The 16642-nt window shown below is 42.7% G+C and overlaps 3 protein-coding genes across 3 annotated transcripts; all 3 read left to right on the top strand.

Annotated features, from left to right (window-relative positions):
• Positions 1-620: 620 nt before the first annotated feature.
• ftr86 (finTRIM family, member 86) lies at positions 621-7598 on the top strand (the record flags this gene model as incomplete). The annotated part of the gene is made up of 11 exons (XM_079224508.1): positions 621-1130; positions 1382-1477; positions 1623-1856; positions 1972-2134; positions 2218-2298; positions 5170-5220; positions 5338-5376; positions 5490-5531; positions 5641-5706; positions 5787-5989; positions 7038-7598. The coding sequence occupies 11 exons, from the start codon at positions 621-623 to the stop codon at positions 7371-7373; spliced, it is 1821 nt and encodes a 606-aa protein (XP_079080634.1). The 3' UTR covers positions 7374-7598.
• Positions 7599-9480: 1882 nt separating this feature from the next.
• LOC306742939 (cerebellin-1-like) lies at positions 9481-11068 on the top strand. Its single transcript, XM_079225396.1, has 4 exons — positions 9481-9594; positions 9941-10051; positions 10165-10305; positions 10393-11068. The coding sequence occupies exons 1-4, from the start codon at positions 9588-9590 to the stop codon at positions 10833-10835; spliced, it is 702 nt and encodes a 233-aa protein (XP_079081522.1). The 5' UTR covers positions 9481-9587; the 3' UTR covers positions 10836-11068.
• A 1107-nt stretch (positions 11069-12175) lies between these two features.
• Positions 12176-13531, top strand: LOC306742774 (cerebellin-4-like). Its single transcript, XM_079225199.1, has 4 exons — positions 12176-12196; positions 12320-12442; positions 12529-12669; positions 12782-13531. Exons 1-4 carry the CDS (start codon positions 12190-12192, stop codon positions 13210-13212), a joined length of 702 nt encoding a protein of 233 aa, XP_079081325.1. The 5' UTR covers positions 12176-12189; the 3' UTR covers positions 13213-13531.
• The last annotated feature ends 3111 nt before the right edge of the window (positions 13532-16642 follow it).

Here is a 16642-nt window from a genome sequence, read left to right as displayed (position 1 = left end):
GTTGTGCCCTCACTGTGCTGAAGGGGAAAACTCATTTCACAACTCTGTCAGCTTTTACTGCGAGTGAATGCAGGGCTAGAGCGACTATTTGCATTACTCTACTGACCCCCCCATTGTTTGCACATTTGCATCACCAGTCAGGTGTTTCGCAGGTGAAACCAGTCTGTGCTCATAGCTCCTCCACATTAACCAGGCCTTGACTCATACAACACAGCTATAGTTTTAATGTCTAAGGAGCCCTAACATCCCATCACTGTGTGGCTCTTCTTACATTTCAACATTATATGATTCCAATGTTTGTCAAACTTTAATTATCACAGTGACGTGCAGTTGCCATTACAGTAGTCGTGCATGCTATTTATCATTCGACATACTGGAGAGGCACCGATGACATCAGCGAGAGAAACTCCTCACCCCACCTGTTTTACCAGCCCCACCCGGAGCCTGCCTCGGTTTTTAAGCAGCATGACTTTCATGTGAACTGTCATTTCAGCCTTGCCATCTTTGGCAGTATTTCCTTTAACTTAACAGACTCCAGGGAACCTTTTGGTCGTCCGTTCACCCAGGTTTGACCTCCAAGAAACCCAGCTCATCCTTTTGCGGTCCTCCCCGGCACCAATATGGCCTCAGCCTGGTCTGAAGAGGAGACTTTTGTCTGCTCAGTGTGCCTGGACACCCTGAAGGACCCGGCCACGCTACCCTGTGGACATTCGTACTGCTTGGCTTGTATCCAGAGCCACTGGGACAAGAGAGACACTAAGGGTCAGTACAGCTGCCCCCAGTGCCGGCAGGTCTTCAACCCTCGACCCCCTCTGGCTAAGAGCACTGTTCTCGCGGAGTGTATAGAGAAACTGAGAACCAACAGCCTCAAGAAAAGCTCCTCCTTAGCTGTCTCCACCACCTCGCCGTCGACCCCCATCTACCTGGAGGTTCTACCAGCCAGAGGGACGCGACCGGGCAGCATATACCCTCAACTTACCCCGGCGGACCCCAGGGTCTGCCCTCAACACAACCGGCCCCTGGACCTGTTTTGCTGCGAGGACAAGGAGTGCGTCTGCGATGTGTGTTGCCAGCAGGGACACAAGGGCCACCTTGTGCGCCAACTGCAGGAAGAGAGGAAGGAGAGACAGGTATGTCATGGACAGGGCAAATGTTACCATGTGGATGTAATGAGTGCTCTTAAGTAGTTGTGGGTGAATAAAAAGACTGTGTTGTGTAACCTTTCCAAAATGTAGCTGAACTGGAAGTACTTGTCAAATGAGTTGTTACTGCACATTCCTGTGTGGAAGTGTTCTTCCTCTTCTTTCAGGTCAAAACGTGTGTGTGTGTGGCCTCTTTTCTATACTGTAAACAATGGGTGATAATATGTGTGTGTGTCTAGAAAGAGCTGGCTCAGATGCAGGTGGACGTACAGGAGAGAATCCAGGCGACTGAAAAGAGCCTTGTGGAGCTCCCACATGTTGCTCGCCAACACAAGGTTTGTAACAGTTATGATTGTTTTGCTGTAGAAACCTTTTGCACAAAGTCACTACATACACACACACACACACACACACACACACACACACACACACACACACACACACATTGACATCCTCCTCCTCCTCTCCGTGTGCTCCCAGGCCTTGGTGCAGGCTCTGAAGCAAGAGAGCACTGACGTGTTCTCGGAGCTTGTCAGGAACGTGACTCTAACCGGCAGCCGGGTCGGTGAGGTCCTCGGCAAACACGAGACCTCCCTCGGCAGCCGGGTGGAGGGGCAGGTCCACCGGCTGGAGCAGGAGGTGGCGCCGCTGCGCTGGAAGAGCGAGGAGCTGAGCCGGCTGGTCGAGACGCAGGACGACATCTGCTTCTTGAAGGTAGTTTGTGTGACGCAAAGTGTAGTTGCCGGAGATGGGGTACCTTTTTGAATTTCAGAGGATAGATGAATAATAACACCAATCAATACAAGTATTTTTGGTGTTTGCTCTTAAGATTTTCGCCATCACGGACCCGCCGGGTCCGACGGGCACGGCACGAGAGTCCATACTGAGTCAGGAGGAAGCGGTGGTGGCCTCCGTCCGCTCGGCCATGAAAGAACTGCAAGAGTCAATGCAGGACCTCTGCAACGCAAGCCTGGCCAAGATCGCCACATTAGGTCAGTGATTGTCTCCTCTTCCCTCCTCTTCCTCCTCCTCGCCTCTCTTCTCCAGACAGTCAAAACCTTTCTTTTCTTCGTAGTGAATCCTGATCCTGGGGCTTCAACGCCCGGTGGTGCAGCAGCAACTAACGACAGCGGTCAGGCCGCCACACCAAACACAGGTATAGAAAGACCAAACACAGGTATATAAAGACCAAACACAGGTATATAAAGACCAAACACAGGTATATAAAGACCAAGCACAGGTATAAAAAGACCAAACACAGGTATAGACAGACCAAACACAGGTATATAAAGACCAAACACAGGTATATAAAGACCAAACACAGGTATATAAAGACCAAACACAGGTATATGAAGACCAAACACAGGTATAGAAAGACCAAACACAGGTATAGAAGGACCAAACACAGGTATATGAAGACCAAACACAGGTATAGAAAGACCAAACACAGGTATAGAAGGACCAAACACAGGTATATAAAGACCAAACACAGGTATATAAAGACCAAACACAGGTATATAAAGACCAAACACAGGTATATAAAGACCAAACACAGGTATATAAAGACCAAGCACAGGTATATAAAGACCAAGCACAGGTATAAAAAGACCAAACACAGGTATAGACAGACCAAACACAGGTATATAAAGACCAAACACAGGTATATAAAGACCAAACACAGGTATATAAAGACCAAACACAGGTATATGAAGACCAAACACAGGTATAGAAAGACCAAACACAGGTATAGAAGGACCAAACACAGGTATAGAAAGACCAAACACAGGTATATACAGACCAAACACAGGTATATGAAGACCAAACACAGGTATAGACAGACCAAACACAGGTATAGAAGGACCAAACACAGGTATAGAAAGACCAAACACAGGTATAGACAGACCAAACACAGGTATAGAAGGACCAAACACAGGTATAGACAGACCAAACACAGGTATAGAAGGACCAAACACAGGTATAGAAAGACCAAACACAGGTATAGACAGACCAAACACAGGTATAGAAGGACCAAACACAGGTATATAAAGACCAAACACAGGTATATAAAGACCAAACACAGGTATATAAAGACCAAACACAGGTATATAAAGACCAAACACAGGTATATAAAGACCAAGCACAGGTATATAAAGACCAAGCACAGGTATAGACAGACCAAACACAGGTATAGACAGACCAAACACAGGTATATAAAGACCAAACACAGGTATATAAAGACCAAACACAGGTATATAAAGACCAAACACAGGTATATGAAGACCAAACACAGGTATAGAAAGACCAAACACAGGTATAGAAGGACCAAACACAGGTATAGAAAGACCAAACACAGGTATAGACAGACCAAACACAGGTATATGAAGACCAAACACAGGTATAGAAAGACCAAACACAGGTATAGACAGACCAAACACAGGTATAGAAGGACCAAACACAGGTATAGAAAGACCAAACACAGGTATAGACAGACCAAACACAGGTATAGAAGGACCAAACACAGGTATAGACAGACCAAACACAGGTATAGAAGGACCAAACACAGGTATAGAAAGACCAAACACAGGTATAGACAGACCAAACACAGGTATAGAAGGACCAAACACAGGTATAGAAAGACCAAACACAGGTATAGACAGACCAAACACAGGTATAGAAGGACCAAACACAGGTATAGACAGACCAAACACAGGTATATGAAGACCAAACACAGGTATAGAAAGACCAAACACAGGTATAGAAAGACCAAACACAGGTATAGAAAGACCAAACACAGGTATAGAAAGACCAAACACAGGTATATAAAGACCAAACACAGGTCTAGAAAGACCAAGCACAGGTATAAAAAGACCAAACACAGGTATAGACAGACCAAACACAGGTATATAAAGACCAAACACAGGTATATAAAGACCAAACACAGGTATATAAAGACCAAACACAGGTATATGAAGACCAAACACAGGTATAGAAAGACCAAACACAGGTATAGAAGGACCAAACACAGGTATATGAAGACCAAACACAGGTATAGAAAGACCAAACACAGGTATATAAAGACCAAACACAGGCATATAAAGACCAAGCACAGGTATAGAAAGACCAAACACAGGTATATAAAGACCAAACACAGGCATATAAAGACCAAGCACAGGTATATAAAGACCAAGCACAGGTATAAAAAGACCAAACACAGGTATAGACAGACCAAACACAGGTATATAAAGACCAAACACAGGTATATAAAGACCAAACACAGGTATATAAAGACCAAACACAGGTATATGAAGACCAAACACAGGTATAGAAAGACCAAACACAGGTATAGAAGGACCAAACACAGGTATAGAAAGACCAAACACAGGTATAGACAGACCAAACACAGGTATATGAAGACCAAACACAGGTATAGACAGACCAAACACAGGTATAGAAGGACCAAACACAGGTATAGACAGACCAAACACAGGTATAGACAGACCAAACACAGGTATAGAAGGACCAAACACAGGTATAGAAGGACCAAACACAGGTATAGACAGACCAAACACAGGTATAGAAGGACCAAACACAGGTATAGACAGACCAAACACAGGTATAGAAAGACCAAACACAGGTATAGACAGACCAAACACAGGTATAGAAGGACCAAACACAGGTATAGAAAGACCAAACACAGGTATAGACAGACCAAACACAGGTATAGAAGGACCAAACACAGGTATAGACAGACCAAACACAGGTATAGACAGACCAAACACAGGTATATGAAGACCAAACACAGGTATAGAAAGACCAAACACAGGTATATAAAGACCAAACACAGGTCTAGAAAGACCAAGCACAGGTATAAAAAGACCAAACACAGGTATATGAAGACCAAACACAGGTATAGACAGACCAAACACAGGTCTAGAAAGACCAAACACAGGTATAGAAGGACTATTAAAGAAAGGGACATCTTCATCTGTGTTTGTATTCGTGACAGCTCATCCTCTCTTTCCTGTAGTGTACGCGACGACGAGAGACCAACCGCCTTTGCTACCGCCGCGATCTCGAGGTAAGTCTCTTTAGAAACACTGTACGTCTGTGGCTCCTGAAACAAATGAGCCTTAAAGCGTTTAAATGTAGCTGTTAAAAAAGTCCCTGAGTTAATATTTCTGCTTCATCCATTCAGGGCACGAGGATTCAACGAAACTTCCTGCATACCTTCAAGGTGAGAATCAGAAGGCCTGCTGCAGTACGTGAACAACGACGGATGTCATGGAGTTGAGATCCAATTTGGTTTACATGCTCTTTTCTTTGCCCTCCATCTCTCTGAACATGAAGCTTCAGCGCCACCTCCACCCATCCCTCCTCGTCAACCACAAAGTAAATACAGATGCATCAGAAGCCGCTTGCACATATCAATCAACTACTTGCAGGAGTGCTTTTTGATCCCTAGTTTGATCCAATGATTTATGTTTGTTTCCCCTCTAAGCACCTCCTGTAACAACAGTGGAACATGTCAACCTGGAGCCGAAGACGAGAGAGGAAATGCTGAAGTGTGAGTCCATCACATCGAACAGAATAAAGCACACGGTGTCAAAGCACATTCTTCACTAAAATGCATCCTCTCCCTCCCAGTTCGCTTCGAACCCACCATGGACGCCAACACGGTGTATCGTCAGGTGCAGCTGTCAGACGGTGGGCGTAAGGCCACCATGCGGGCTGAGAACCGGAACCTTCCGGACCACGCTGAGCGCTTCCACTTCTGGAGACAGGTTCTGTGCAGAGAGGCCCTGGCAGGGAGCCCGTACTACTGGGAGGTGGAGTGGACTGGCAAGAAGGTAGATCCATCGGTGGGGAAATGGGTGGTTTCAGCGATGCACACGCTTCCAATGCAATATCGGATTTATATATCAAGCAGAAACCCCAAAACAATTCAAAGTTGTTTAAGTGTGTGTGCGAGCGTTTGCATATTATGTGTGAAGTGACTGTATGAGTGTGTGTGTATGTGTAAAATACATTTGGAGATCATGGCTTGTTTCGTAAGATTTTCCATGAATTTCAAGCGGACCTCAATTGAGCTCTGTGGATTTAGGGTTTGTTGATTGTAGAGTCCTGTTTTTCCAAAATTCCAATTTAATCAACATTTTCCTCCAACTTCAAATCTGAGAGCCAAAGAGAAGTCTGTCCCAATAATCAGCAATCTGGCAAAAGAAAGCTGGAATCTCTGAGCGTCTTGCTAACATGGATATCAGTAAATATATTAAAAAACATTGTAAACAGATTTGAAAAGAAACAGTTTATTATATTTATATATATTATATTCATGTATGCATGCCAAAATGTTGCATTATCTTACAAGAGGTCACTGACCAATAGGAAGGTCCTGATGTGATGTACTCACTGACATACTGAACATACTAAATATAATTTCGTAGCTGTTTTGAATATTCAAAATATGATCACTAGCAACTTGTTTTTAGTTTCGGTGATGTTGGTTGGTCCGTCACACACTGACATATCTCAACTGGCCATGAAATACAACATTCATGGTCTCCAAAACGATGAATCCTAATGACTTTGGCGACTTTTCCTTTCGGTTCATATTTGTGGTTTTGAGTTAAATGTCTCAACAAATGTGACTTTAAATGTGTTTTACACAATCATGTCCCTAAACTTTTCATCATCCTTTTTAAAAAGTACTATTTAACTAAATACCTGCAAAACTAATGGCATTTCCTTCAATCGTCATCTATGCTGTCTACTGTGTTCAGTCTTCTGTTGGCATGCTAACAAACTCAAAACATCAACATGTTGCTGTTGTTAGCAGGCTGAGCTCCACCCTGGATATGCTTCCTTTCCTAATCCACTTTCCTCTCCACCGTGCAGATCACCATCGGCGTGGCCTACAAGGAGATGGAGCGTAAAGGTTTTGACGACAGCAGCCGCCTGGGTCACAATCCTCAGTCTTGGAGCTTGTACTGGTCCGGGAACGGCTTCTCCTTCTGGCACGATGGCAAGGAGAAGCCGCTGGGCTCGCAGAAGGCCCGGCGGATCGGCGTCTATCTGGACCAGGACACGGGGATCCTGGCTTTTTACCGCATCGCCCAGAACCAGGCGGATCTCATCCACCAGCACCAGAGCCAGTTCACCGGCCCGCTGTTCCCAGGGTTCAGGTTCTGGGCCGGTGTCGGTTCTACAGTGACTGTTTGCCAATTGGATTGAGTTGCATATGAATGATGTGCTGCTATTTCTTCATTTGTTTGATGTAACCTGCTTGTTTGGTTGGTCGTGTGGCACCTTTGAATAAGGAAGTAAATGTGCTCTGCAGATCCTTCTGGAGAAGAAACAAAGAATGTCTGGTGTTCCTGTTATTCTTTTTGCTCCAGCTTTTTATTTATCTGATGTACATTTTTTAGAAATGTCTTTGTCAGTGAATAAAAGAGCAAGAACGCACATTTCATTCATAAACATACTATTTTGAAATGAAGGTTATAAAGCATTGTTGATGGTTGAGTGGCCCTCAGTATTAGAGTATAGTGGCCTATATAGACCAACATATTGCTTCTTATGTTACTAAAGTGAGTACTGCTGATTTTAAATGTGATCCCCACACGTGGGTGACCTGGATGCTTTAAGCTCCCCTTGCATTCTTAAGTTATAATATCTTCACTAGTCCCACATGGATTTGCAAACAACTATTGGTGTCTTTTGTCCAGCCATTACTTTCTCAAAACAAAACTACTATTGTGGTTCATTAACCCTCAGTGCAGAGTCAGGATTTATTTTGTCTGATTCCCTCCTCCTCACTCATCAACATTTTCTTTTCCCATCCTCTCTCTTGAACACGCATGAGCCGGGCCTCAAACTCAAGTAATGCAACACTATTAACAGGAGGACAATGAAACTCTGATTTGACTCGCGGTTGTGTTGTGCTGTGCCCTGATTGAGAAGGTTGGACAAATTAGAAGGTCATACTTAATAAACACTGACGGCTTCTGGGATGAAAACGATCTATCTCGAATTGGGGATTAAATAATCTGCATGTGTGAAAAAAATAATGCAATGTCAGTGTTCATAATGTAGTGGATTGATGCGAAGGGACGGGACGGGACGCATCTCGGCTGCCCTGCCGTGCCTCTTTTAAACGCTTTCACATGAAAATAACTTGTTTTTCCGCGCACAATATAACATTGCATCACAGAGGAAATGTATATCTTTGTGTGCTGATGGGAACGCTGAACCGCGTGGACAACACGCTCGGAGGATAGATGATACTTGACCTACATCGACAGCACAAAGCCCTGGAGGGTGTGTGTGTGAGTGTGTGTGTGTGTGTGAGTGTGTGTGTGTGTGTGTGTGTGCGTGTGTTGGTTTGAGCGTCGGTGAAGCCCCCCCCTCATATATAAATGAGTTAAGGTGTAGCGGCATGTGTATAGACAATGGAAACGTATAGGTGACTCTTGACCCGTCAGTCTGTCCCTCTACCTGCATTCCTAAAATCATCACCAGTTGCATGATAAATGGAGAGAGATTTTTCCACAGGATGGAGACGTTCTTTAGCTGGAGAAGGAACTGACGAAGGCGAAGAGCATGCTGAACAAATTTCAGAGGTGAGACACAAACCAGAAGAGAGTGAAGGTCACCAAAACATCTTAACCAGCGCCTCACACACTCAATCCCTTTTAACTTTAATTTGTGATACATTTTAATGCAAATATGTGACGTACCTGTACAATTGCAGCAAAATAAATCAGGATTCAAAACCAAAGAGCTGCGTCATGAGGTGTTTTGTTCTAATCTCCAGGATGACACACAGGAGAGTCAAACGAGTGCTCTTATTATGACAGTTTTCTACTTTTTTATTCCACGTATTAATCTTCCTTCTCAAGACCATCATAGACTGTAAAAAGTGGCCCTTTGGTTTGTGGACCATAATTTACTAAATGAACATCATGCTCTGTTGAAGAAGATTTGACACTAGAGATTGAGACAAAAACTCATGTTTGCAATGTCTACTGAGATAATACATCAAGTGAGTTATAAATACAGATATAAAAACTGCATAATTGAATCAATGCAGCAGCTCTATGGACCGTAATGTTTGGCTGCTGAACTCCACATTCAGTACAGACCTCATCTCAAGTGATAGTTGATACCTGGGTGGCGTCAACAATAAAGCCCTGCAGGGTGTGTGTGTGAGTTTTTAGAAAATGAGAACCCCTAGTGATGAAGAAATGCATCTCCATTTATAAACGTATAAAGGCAAATAGGGCAGACATTAAAAAAACAAGGATGGCCAACGCCAAAAGAGGAGGAATTAATAAAGAGAGGGAACAAGGGAGGGGCTCTCCGAAAAATAAATACCCACGACTTTTGTCTCGCGATTAGTCGACACCTTCCATCCTTCTGAAGCCGGCGTCATTTACCAGCATCGACATGAGAGGTGAGACTAGCAATACGTTGCACCTCCAGATATTATTATTTCATATTCAGGTGTGATGGTGGGACTCCAGCGAGGGTTAGAAATATCATGCCTCGAGGTGGTGATTCGTCACAAACTCTTTCCTGATGCTTTGGTAAGATAACATGGTTCAAATATGTATGTTAAGATTCCAAATAAATAGTATTAACTGGCAAAGTATTAAAGAATTTGGGGGATAAAGTAGTGTATGGAAGGAGAATTGCTCACACCTCAACAGAAGTAGCTCAGAGTCGAGGAGAGCAACTCATGCAAAATGTTTTTATTCATGTTGTACTGGTTTGTGCGTCTTTGCTCTTTCCTCCGCCAGCTATCGTGTTGTTGTGTCTGCTGCATGGAGCTTTTGTTGAGAGTCAGTTTGAGCACACCTGGGAGGGTGCAGGCCCCTCAAGCGGTTCTGGATCAGAGAAAGAATCCGATGGTGAGAGATTGTTTCACGAAATATTGAGTCTGTCGATACTTAGTCAGTGAATCTGCATGTATTCTCATCTGCCATATTTATGTGTGTGTGTGTGTGTGTGTGTGTGCACGCAGTGTGTCTTGTGAGTCAGGCCACGTGTGGCTGCTGTCTGATGCAGAAGATGATGCAGAGGATGGAGATGTTCTTCGACATGAATGTCGAATCCTTGACCAGTAATCTGACAAGCACAAAGATGGCCCTCAAGGACGTGAGAGGTGAGAAACACAGACCGGGGTTGATTGTTCCTCAAAAAAATGTCTGAACCGATCAGCTTTTGAACTCCTTCTCCTCTGCATTTGCAGCCAGCCGCAGCGCCTTCTCCGTCGCTCTCAACCACAGCGGAAATTACAGCTGCTTCGGCCCGTTCGACGACGACGAGCTCATCCCCTACCAGCACGTCTTCCTCAACCTGGGCGAAGGCTTCAACGTGCAGACCAGCAACTTCACCGCCCCGCTGTCCGGCGTCTACAGCCTGGCCGTCACCGTCTACTCCAACGTTTCGTCCGACGACACCCTGGGCACCGCCGGCAACCTGCTGGTGAACGGCGAGGTGGTGGCCTCACTGCAGGAGAAAGACAGCCCGGACCACGAGGACAGCGCCACCGCGGTTGTGTCGGTGAAACTGAAGGCCGGGGACACGGTGGCGGTCAGCCTGCCCAAAGGATACCACGTGTGCGATGGCATGAACTACTTTAACACTTTCACGGGTTTCCTGCTGTATCCCTGCAACGTAATCAATGAGTAGCTGTCCTGGGCTTCGTACCACGTCTTGCATTATCCTGACGCATCTGTTAGATTACACTGATTTTTGTAGCCATTAATCTTCATCTGATATTTTGCTTGTTTTGTTCCATCAATATTGCCTGTGTATTTTCCATTGTAACAGCTGTTGATCTTTAACGCCACAGAAATTATGTTAATTGTGCTATAAATTTCAATGAAAATCAATGTTTCTGAAACTGTCCAGTGAAATAAACCAGACTGTGAAACAAACTAGTTGGCATTCTGTTTCCATTTGTGTCAATGCTTACATTAGGGATGTTGTTGCTGACAAAATAATTAGAATTACACTGTAAGAAACGTACTGTGAAATTCACAGTTATTACCTGGCAGCCATTGACAAGTAACTTACTGTGGAAAAAAACACAGTAAATAACTAGCAGCTAAATCACAGTAAATAACTGGCAGCCATTGACAAGTAACTTGCTGTAAAAAAAATAATTAAAAGACACTGTGTACTGGTTGATCAAACTAAACTACATCGAATGAATGTGTTTTAGGATTGAAATAATTTTCAACCACGTTATGAAACGTTTTATTGAAGCCCTTTAGTTACACTTTTGATCACCCTCACTTATAGAAACCAAGGATGGATATAGATGGATGCCATATCATCCAGACATGTGACATATAAACCGTAATAAATACATATAAGTAGAGTAAAATACAAATTGTTAAAGTATTTATTTAGAAAATTAAACTCAAATATATTGTGTGTCTTTTTTAGATTCTTTTTTCCATACATTGTGTCTTGGTGAAATGAGATGTGATCTATAACACAGCTATATATTTATATATTTCTACCTGTAATACGACAGTTTTTAACATCACTCTCTTTGATCTGCTAACCACAGATTATTAATTATTCTCCTATTGTGCCAATATATAAACTTAGATGAAATACAGTGCAGCTGCCTGAGAAAATTATTTTAGATACCTAAGCTATTTTGTGGTTTTCTACATTTTAAGATAACATAATTCAGCACAGCATATTAAAAAGAATCCTTTAAACTATCACGCAGCTCTACAAAGTGGATGACTGCTCTCTCTCGACGTTGTAGGTAATACATGCACACAAAGCCATGGAAGGTGTGTGTGTGATTTTGAGAAATAGGAGCACTAAAACATCCTCAGTCATTCAGGTATAGAGGAAAATAGGGCGGACTATAATAAAATAAAAGAACGAGGAGGAGCGATGATAGAAGAGGATGAATACAACTTAATAACAAGGGAGGGGCTCTGAGAAAAAATATATATTCCCTGGATACTTCCTCTACCGATCAGTCTATCACACCTTCCATCCTTCTGAAGCGTTCAACATGAGAGGTGAGACTTCATACATTTACAGAGATAGCAATGGTTCAGATATATAATAATGTAGCAGGAAACTAGAGTAAAACTCCTTCTGGGCTTCATGCCTTTGCTCCTTTTTTCTTTTACCCCCACCAGCTATTGTGCTGATCTATCTGCTGCATGCGGCCCATGTGGCCCATGCGACCCATTCGACCAATCCATTTCATTGGAACAGCCCTGGCGAGGAACCAACGCCTACAGAGGCCAAACCAGGCGGGGGTGAGGAATTGTGGGGCGCGTAATCAGTGTGTTTGCGTTTCTTCCGGTCTGCGTTCGGTGTGTTCATGTGTGTGTTTTGTGTTCAGAGTGTATTGCGGACCAGGGCTCCTGTGGGTGCTGTGTGATGTGGAAAGAGATGGACAGGCTGACCACGTACTTTAACACCACTTTGAGCAAGTTGGAGAACAAGTACGCACAAACAAAGCGCAGTCTGGACAAAATTGAAGGTGGGTTACACAAAGCCGGTATGAGTGCAATTATAAAAAGCATCTGAAAGAAGACATTATCTTTAATGAGATCTACTATTTATTTCAACTTCTCCCTTTTTTGCATCTCCAGCCAGCCGCAGTGCCTTCTCCGTCGCTCTAACCGACAACCCACACTTTAGCTGCTTGGGCCCCTTCAACTTCGACAAGCTCATCACCTTCCAGCACGTCTTCATCAACCTGGGTGATGGCTACAGCGTGGACACCGGGGTCTTCACCGTTACACACTCTGGCGTCTACAGCCTCGCCCTCACCGTCTTCAGCGACGCCGGTTCTCCCGGAAACCTCTTGGCCGCCTGCGCCGATCTGGTGGTAAACGGAAAGATGGTGTCAGGAAACAGGGAAAAAAATAAGCTAGACCAAGAGGACACTGGCACTCTGGTCATGGCCCTCCACCTGACGGCGGGGGACACGGTGGCGGTCAACCTGCCAACCGGGTGTTTCCTCTGTGATGAAAACAGCCACTATAACACTTTCAGTGGTTTCCTTCTTTATCCTGAATAGATTAGGGATTCATAGTGCGGTTTTTGTTGTCTTTGTACCAGCAAGGTACAAAACAAGGTTAGAGTCTGCTAGAAGACATCTTTCTGTGGTGCCGGGGAGCCCTTCAAACTATGCAATGTGTGTGTTTTCTTGCTGAAATGATGTCTTGTAATGATTTTAGGAAATTCACTTGCCTGTAAATCATCTTAAACAAAGCAGGACGGAAGAAGTTGTTGCCAAAATTAAAGTATTGAAATATAACCCTTGCTTTGCTGTCTGTTCTTCACTGTTTTTCTTGTGGACTTTGGCTTTGAGTTGATAACACGTGTATAATTACATTTAAATAAAGCAATTTATTGAGAGTCTTGGTAACTCTGTATGTGAACCTTGCTTACAGAACAACATAAAGGGATATTTAAATGAATTCCCTATCATCTGCCAGGGGAAGTTTAGAAACAGTACCATTTTATATGTATGTTTAAATGTAGTTAGATTGTAATTTTAAGGTGTTTTATAACATGTTCACAATAAACTCTGAAGACAGATTATGAGGCACACAACAGATCTAGGAATGATACTTTTAAAGTTTGAATTAAGCAAAAGAAGATTTTGGTTAGGCTACATTTCTTGGAATAATGCAGCAAAAACATTTGTTTATCCACAAAATAATTACATGTGAAAACTAGAAAGTACAGATCTCTGCCAGGTGCGTCTTCAACGACCACTGCTCCCAGTATCAGTTAGTGAAAGAGTTGGTTTGTGGACAGGGACACAAATTGTCAGTTGTAACACAAATTAAATGGATCCACGTGACGAAGCAACAGTCAATATCCAGCAAACAGGACTTCCAACCACAAGACAGTTAATCACGTGGTTTTGTTTGCTAAAGCTAACTGTTTGTAGCTATTTTAAGGCCAGCAGTAATGTTTTCCTTGACCTAATTAGGTGGTTTTGTGACTGCAACATAACTTTAGTTTTTAGCCTAACGTCGTCCTGATCAACACAGCAAAAACAGACATTTTGTGTCCCTGTACAACCAATAGGTTGCATTTCGTGACTACGTCACAAACTGACAGGCTAGCTTTGTGTGAACTCCGTTAGCTAAACACGCGTCCCTTGCAATAGCTGCTCAGCCAAGCTCGGACTACAGGAGCTTTAAATCTGGTTGCATCACACACACGAGCAGAATCTTCACAGATGTTCTTCTCTTGAGTCTCAAACATTCACACACTACAAGATTTGAACATAATGGCACATCACACACACTGCATGATACTATCAAGATTATTGCGGCAGAGAGAGTTACGCACCACCTCACATGAAAGAGAATATTTCCTTTTGCATAATTCACATAAGATGTACAACAATATGTCTGTGTTTTGGTGTAATCATAATGCTTTATGGATTTTCATTTTTTATTTTGTCAGCTGAGCTTTATATGCAAGCCCAGTTTGTGGCAAAAGGAAGTCTTATCACTGCATTACTTTTCTACATATTGAGTGTTGATAATAAATTAATGCAAATAATAATACAATTAACAGATTTGTTTATTTGTGCATATTCAGCATCTTCAGATCTGTAAGACCAAACAATGAGGAAGTAAACTGTAGAAAAAGCTCAAACCTCAAGGAGAAATCTACTTGTTTGGTATTTCTTGCTGCTACTCAGCATGACATTGCTGTTGACCGGCTTCATCAGAGGAAGATGATCTCTTGGCACATGTTCACCTCCATATCAAACAATCTCAGAAACACCCGTTATCTATGAGGACGAGAGGAAGAACAAGGATAGGGACACGTGATTGTGAATATTTGGATTGCAAACAACCAGTAGAGATGATTGACAGTTGGAGCAGTTGTACACAAATAAATAAAACATATGCAAAATCAAACAGGAAGTGGACCCTTCAATGCATAATGGAAAGGCAAAGAACATACACTTTAGTTTAGTTGTCATAACATTGTCATAGCTAAAATATTACACAAACCTTAATGAAAACATGAATGTGATACAACTGCAACAAAATAAAAACATTTGAAAAGTGTTAAAATGTTGTGTTTTGTGTTCACTTTTTTCTTCTTTGTGTCTCTCATACATGCAATACACACATAGTACGTGTTAGAGAGTTTATGAGAATGGCAAGCATGGAATCTATTCTATAGTATTCTAGGTTGTTTTGGGGGGGATTGGGAAAGAGCCAAAAGACTTTGCAATTTATTTTAATTATCGTACTTGCAAGAGAACCATTGTGGACTTTTGTGGTTCATTAGGGATCCACAAAATCCCTGGATTTTACAAGGAAAATCAAAACCTCTGGCTTAAAAACAACAAGTTAACCTTTTTTAAAACACTAACCAAGCCAAACACAAACAACTAAGTTTAACCTTGACATCTTAACTCATCCCTAATAAATCCTGATTAATCTATTGCCGAGTAGAATGGCACCAATTCGACAAAATGTTTGACTTCAAGCTTTTTTTTTTTCACCTTAAATGTGCAACATATAAGATTGGAAGCTTTTTGATTGTCTCTCAATGGCTCTCAACATGGCGGCTCTCAGCTAACGGTACTAACAGTGCTAACAATGTAAACTCTGGCGAACGTGCTGACAGCTAACTCTACGACATATTATTAAAGATAATAGTTGTTTGCTGCCATATTAACGGGCATAAGGTGAAATACAGCTCTTTTAATGAACAGATTTGTAAACCTTCAGTAATACAATTTAGCGGAAAAGACCATGGAGTCTTAATTCATAATGATCAACAGGGAAAGGAAAATGTTCATGTGAAAATATGTCAAAGTGTTCATTAAGTGCAATAAATATGCTCACAACAGTCTAGTAAATCAATGATAAGATGTGCCGTCCCACCAAAGAAGGGTCAGTTTACACAAAAAGGTAAACTGGAATATGATATCATTATTTCCTCCTCAAATGGATAGATAACATTGTCAGTAGGCTATGAAAGAAATGTATCGTGTGTTGAGTTCATTATAGTATTTTTTTTATTCGTGGCAAGAAAGCTTATACAGGGCATAAATAAATAAAAGACACAGTCCTAATCGCTCTTAAATCACCGTAAATATGGAACAACCAGTATCACTACTCCGTTCCTTCTTTCTCAGCATGAGAACTGGGTGACGCCGTATTTTGTTCTCAGATCCCGGCCTCTATCGATGGGCCGATAACACGTTTCCATCAGGCTTCTTTTTTCTTCGCGCCCGTGGTCCATTATACCCCGACAACAAAGCTCTCCATATAAAAATGTCTCGGCAGGTGTTGTCCTCTGGGACGATGGCAATCAGACACTGCTGTCCTAATAAGGGCAAACAACAGGGTCCTGAAAGGTGCAACAAGATCAACTTGTTCTTTCACACCGAAAGGAGCCCATTTAGTGAGCTGTATTACCGGGGGCGTGCATTGGCCCTCTCTTTTTTTAAAGGGGAGGAT

The sequence above is a fragment of the Taurulus bubalis genome, assembly GCF_910589615.1.
Source record: "Taurulus bubalis genome assembly, chromosome: 10".
Lineage (NCBI taxonomy): Eukaryota > Metazoa > Chordata > Actinopteri > Perciformes > Cottidae > Taurulus > Taurulus bubalis.
Note: the sequence above shows the minus strand (reverse complement) of the source record. Positions and strands in the feature narration are given on the sequence as shown.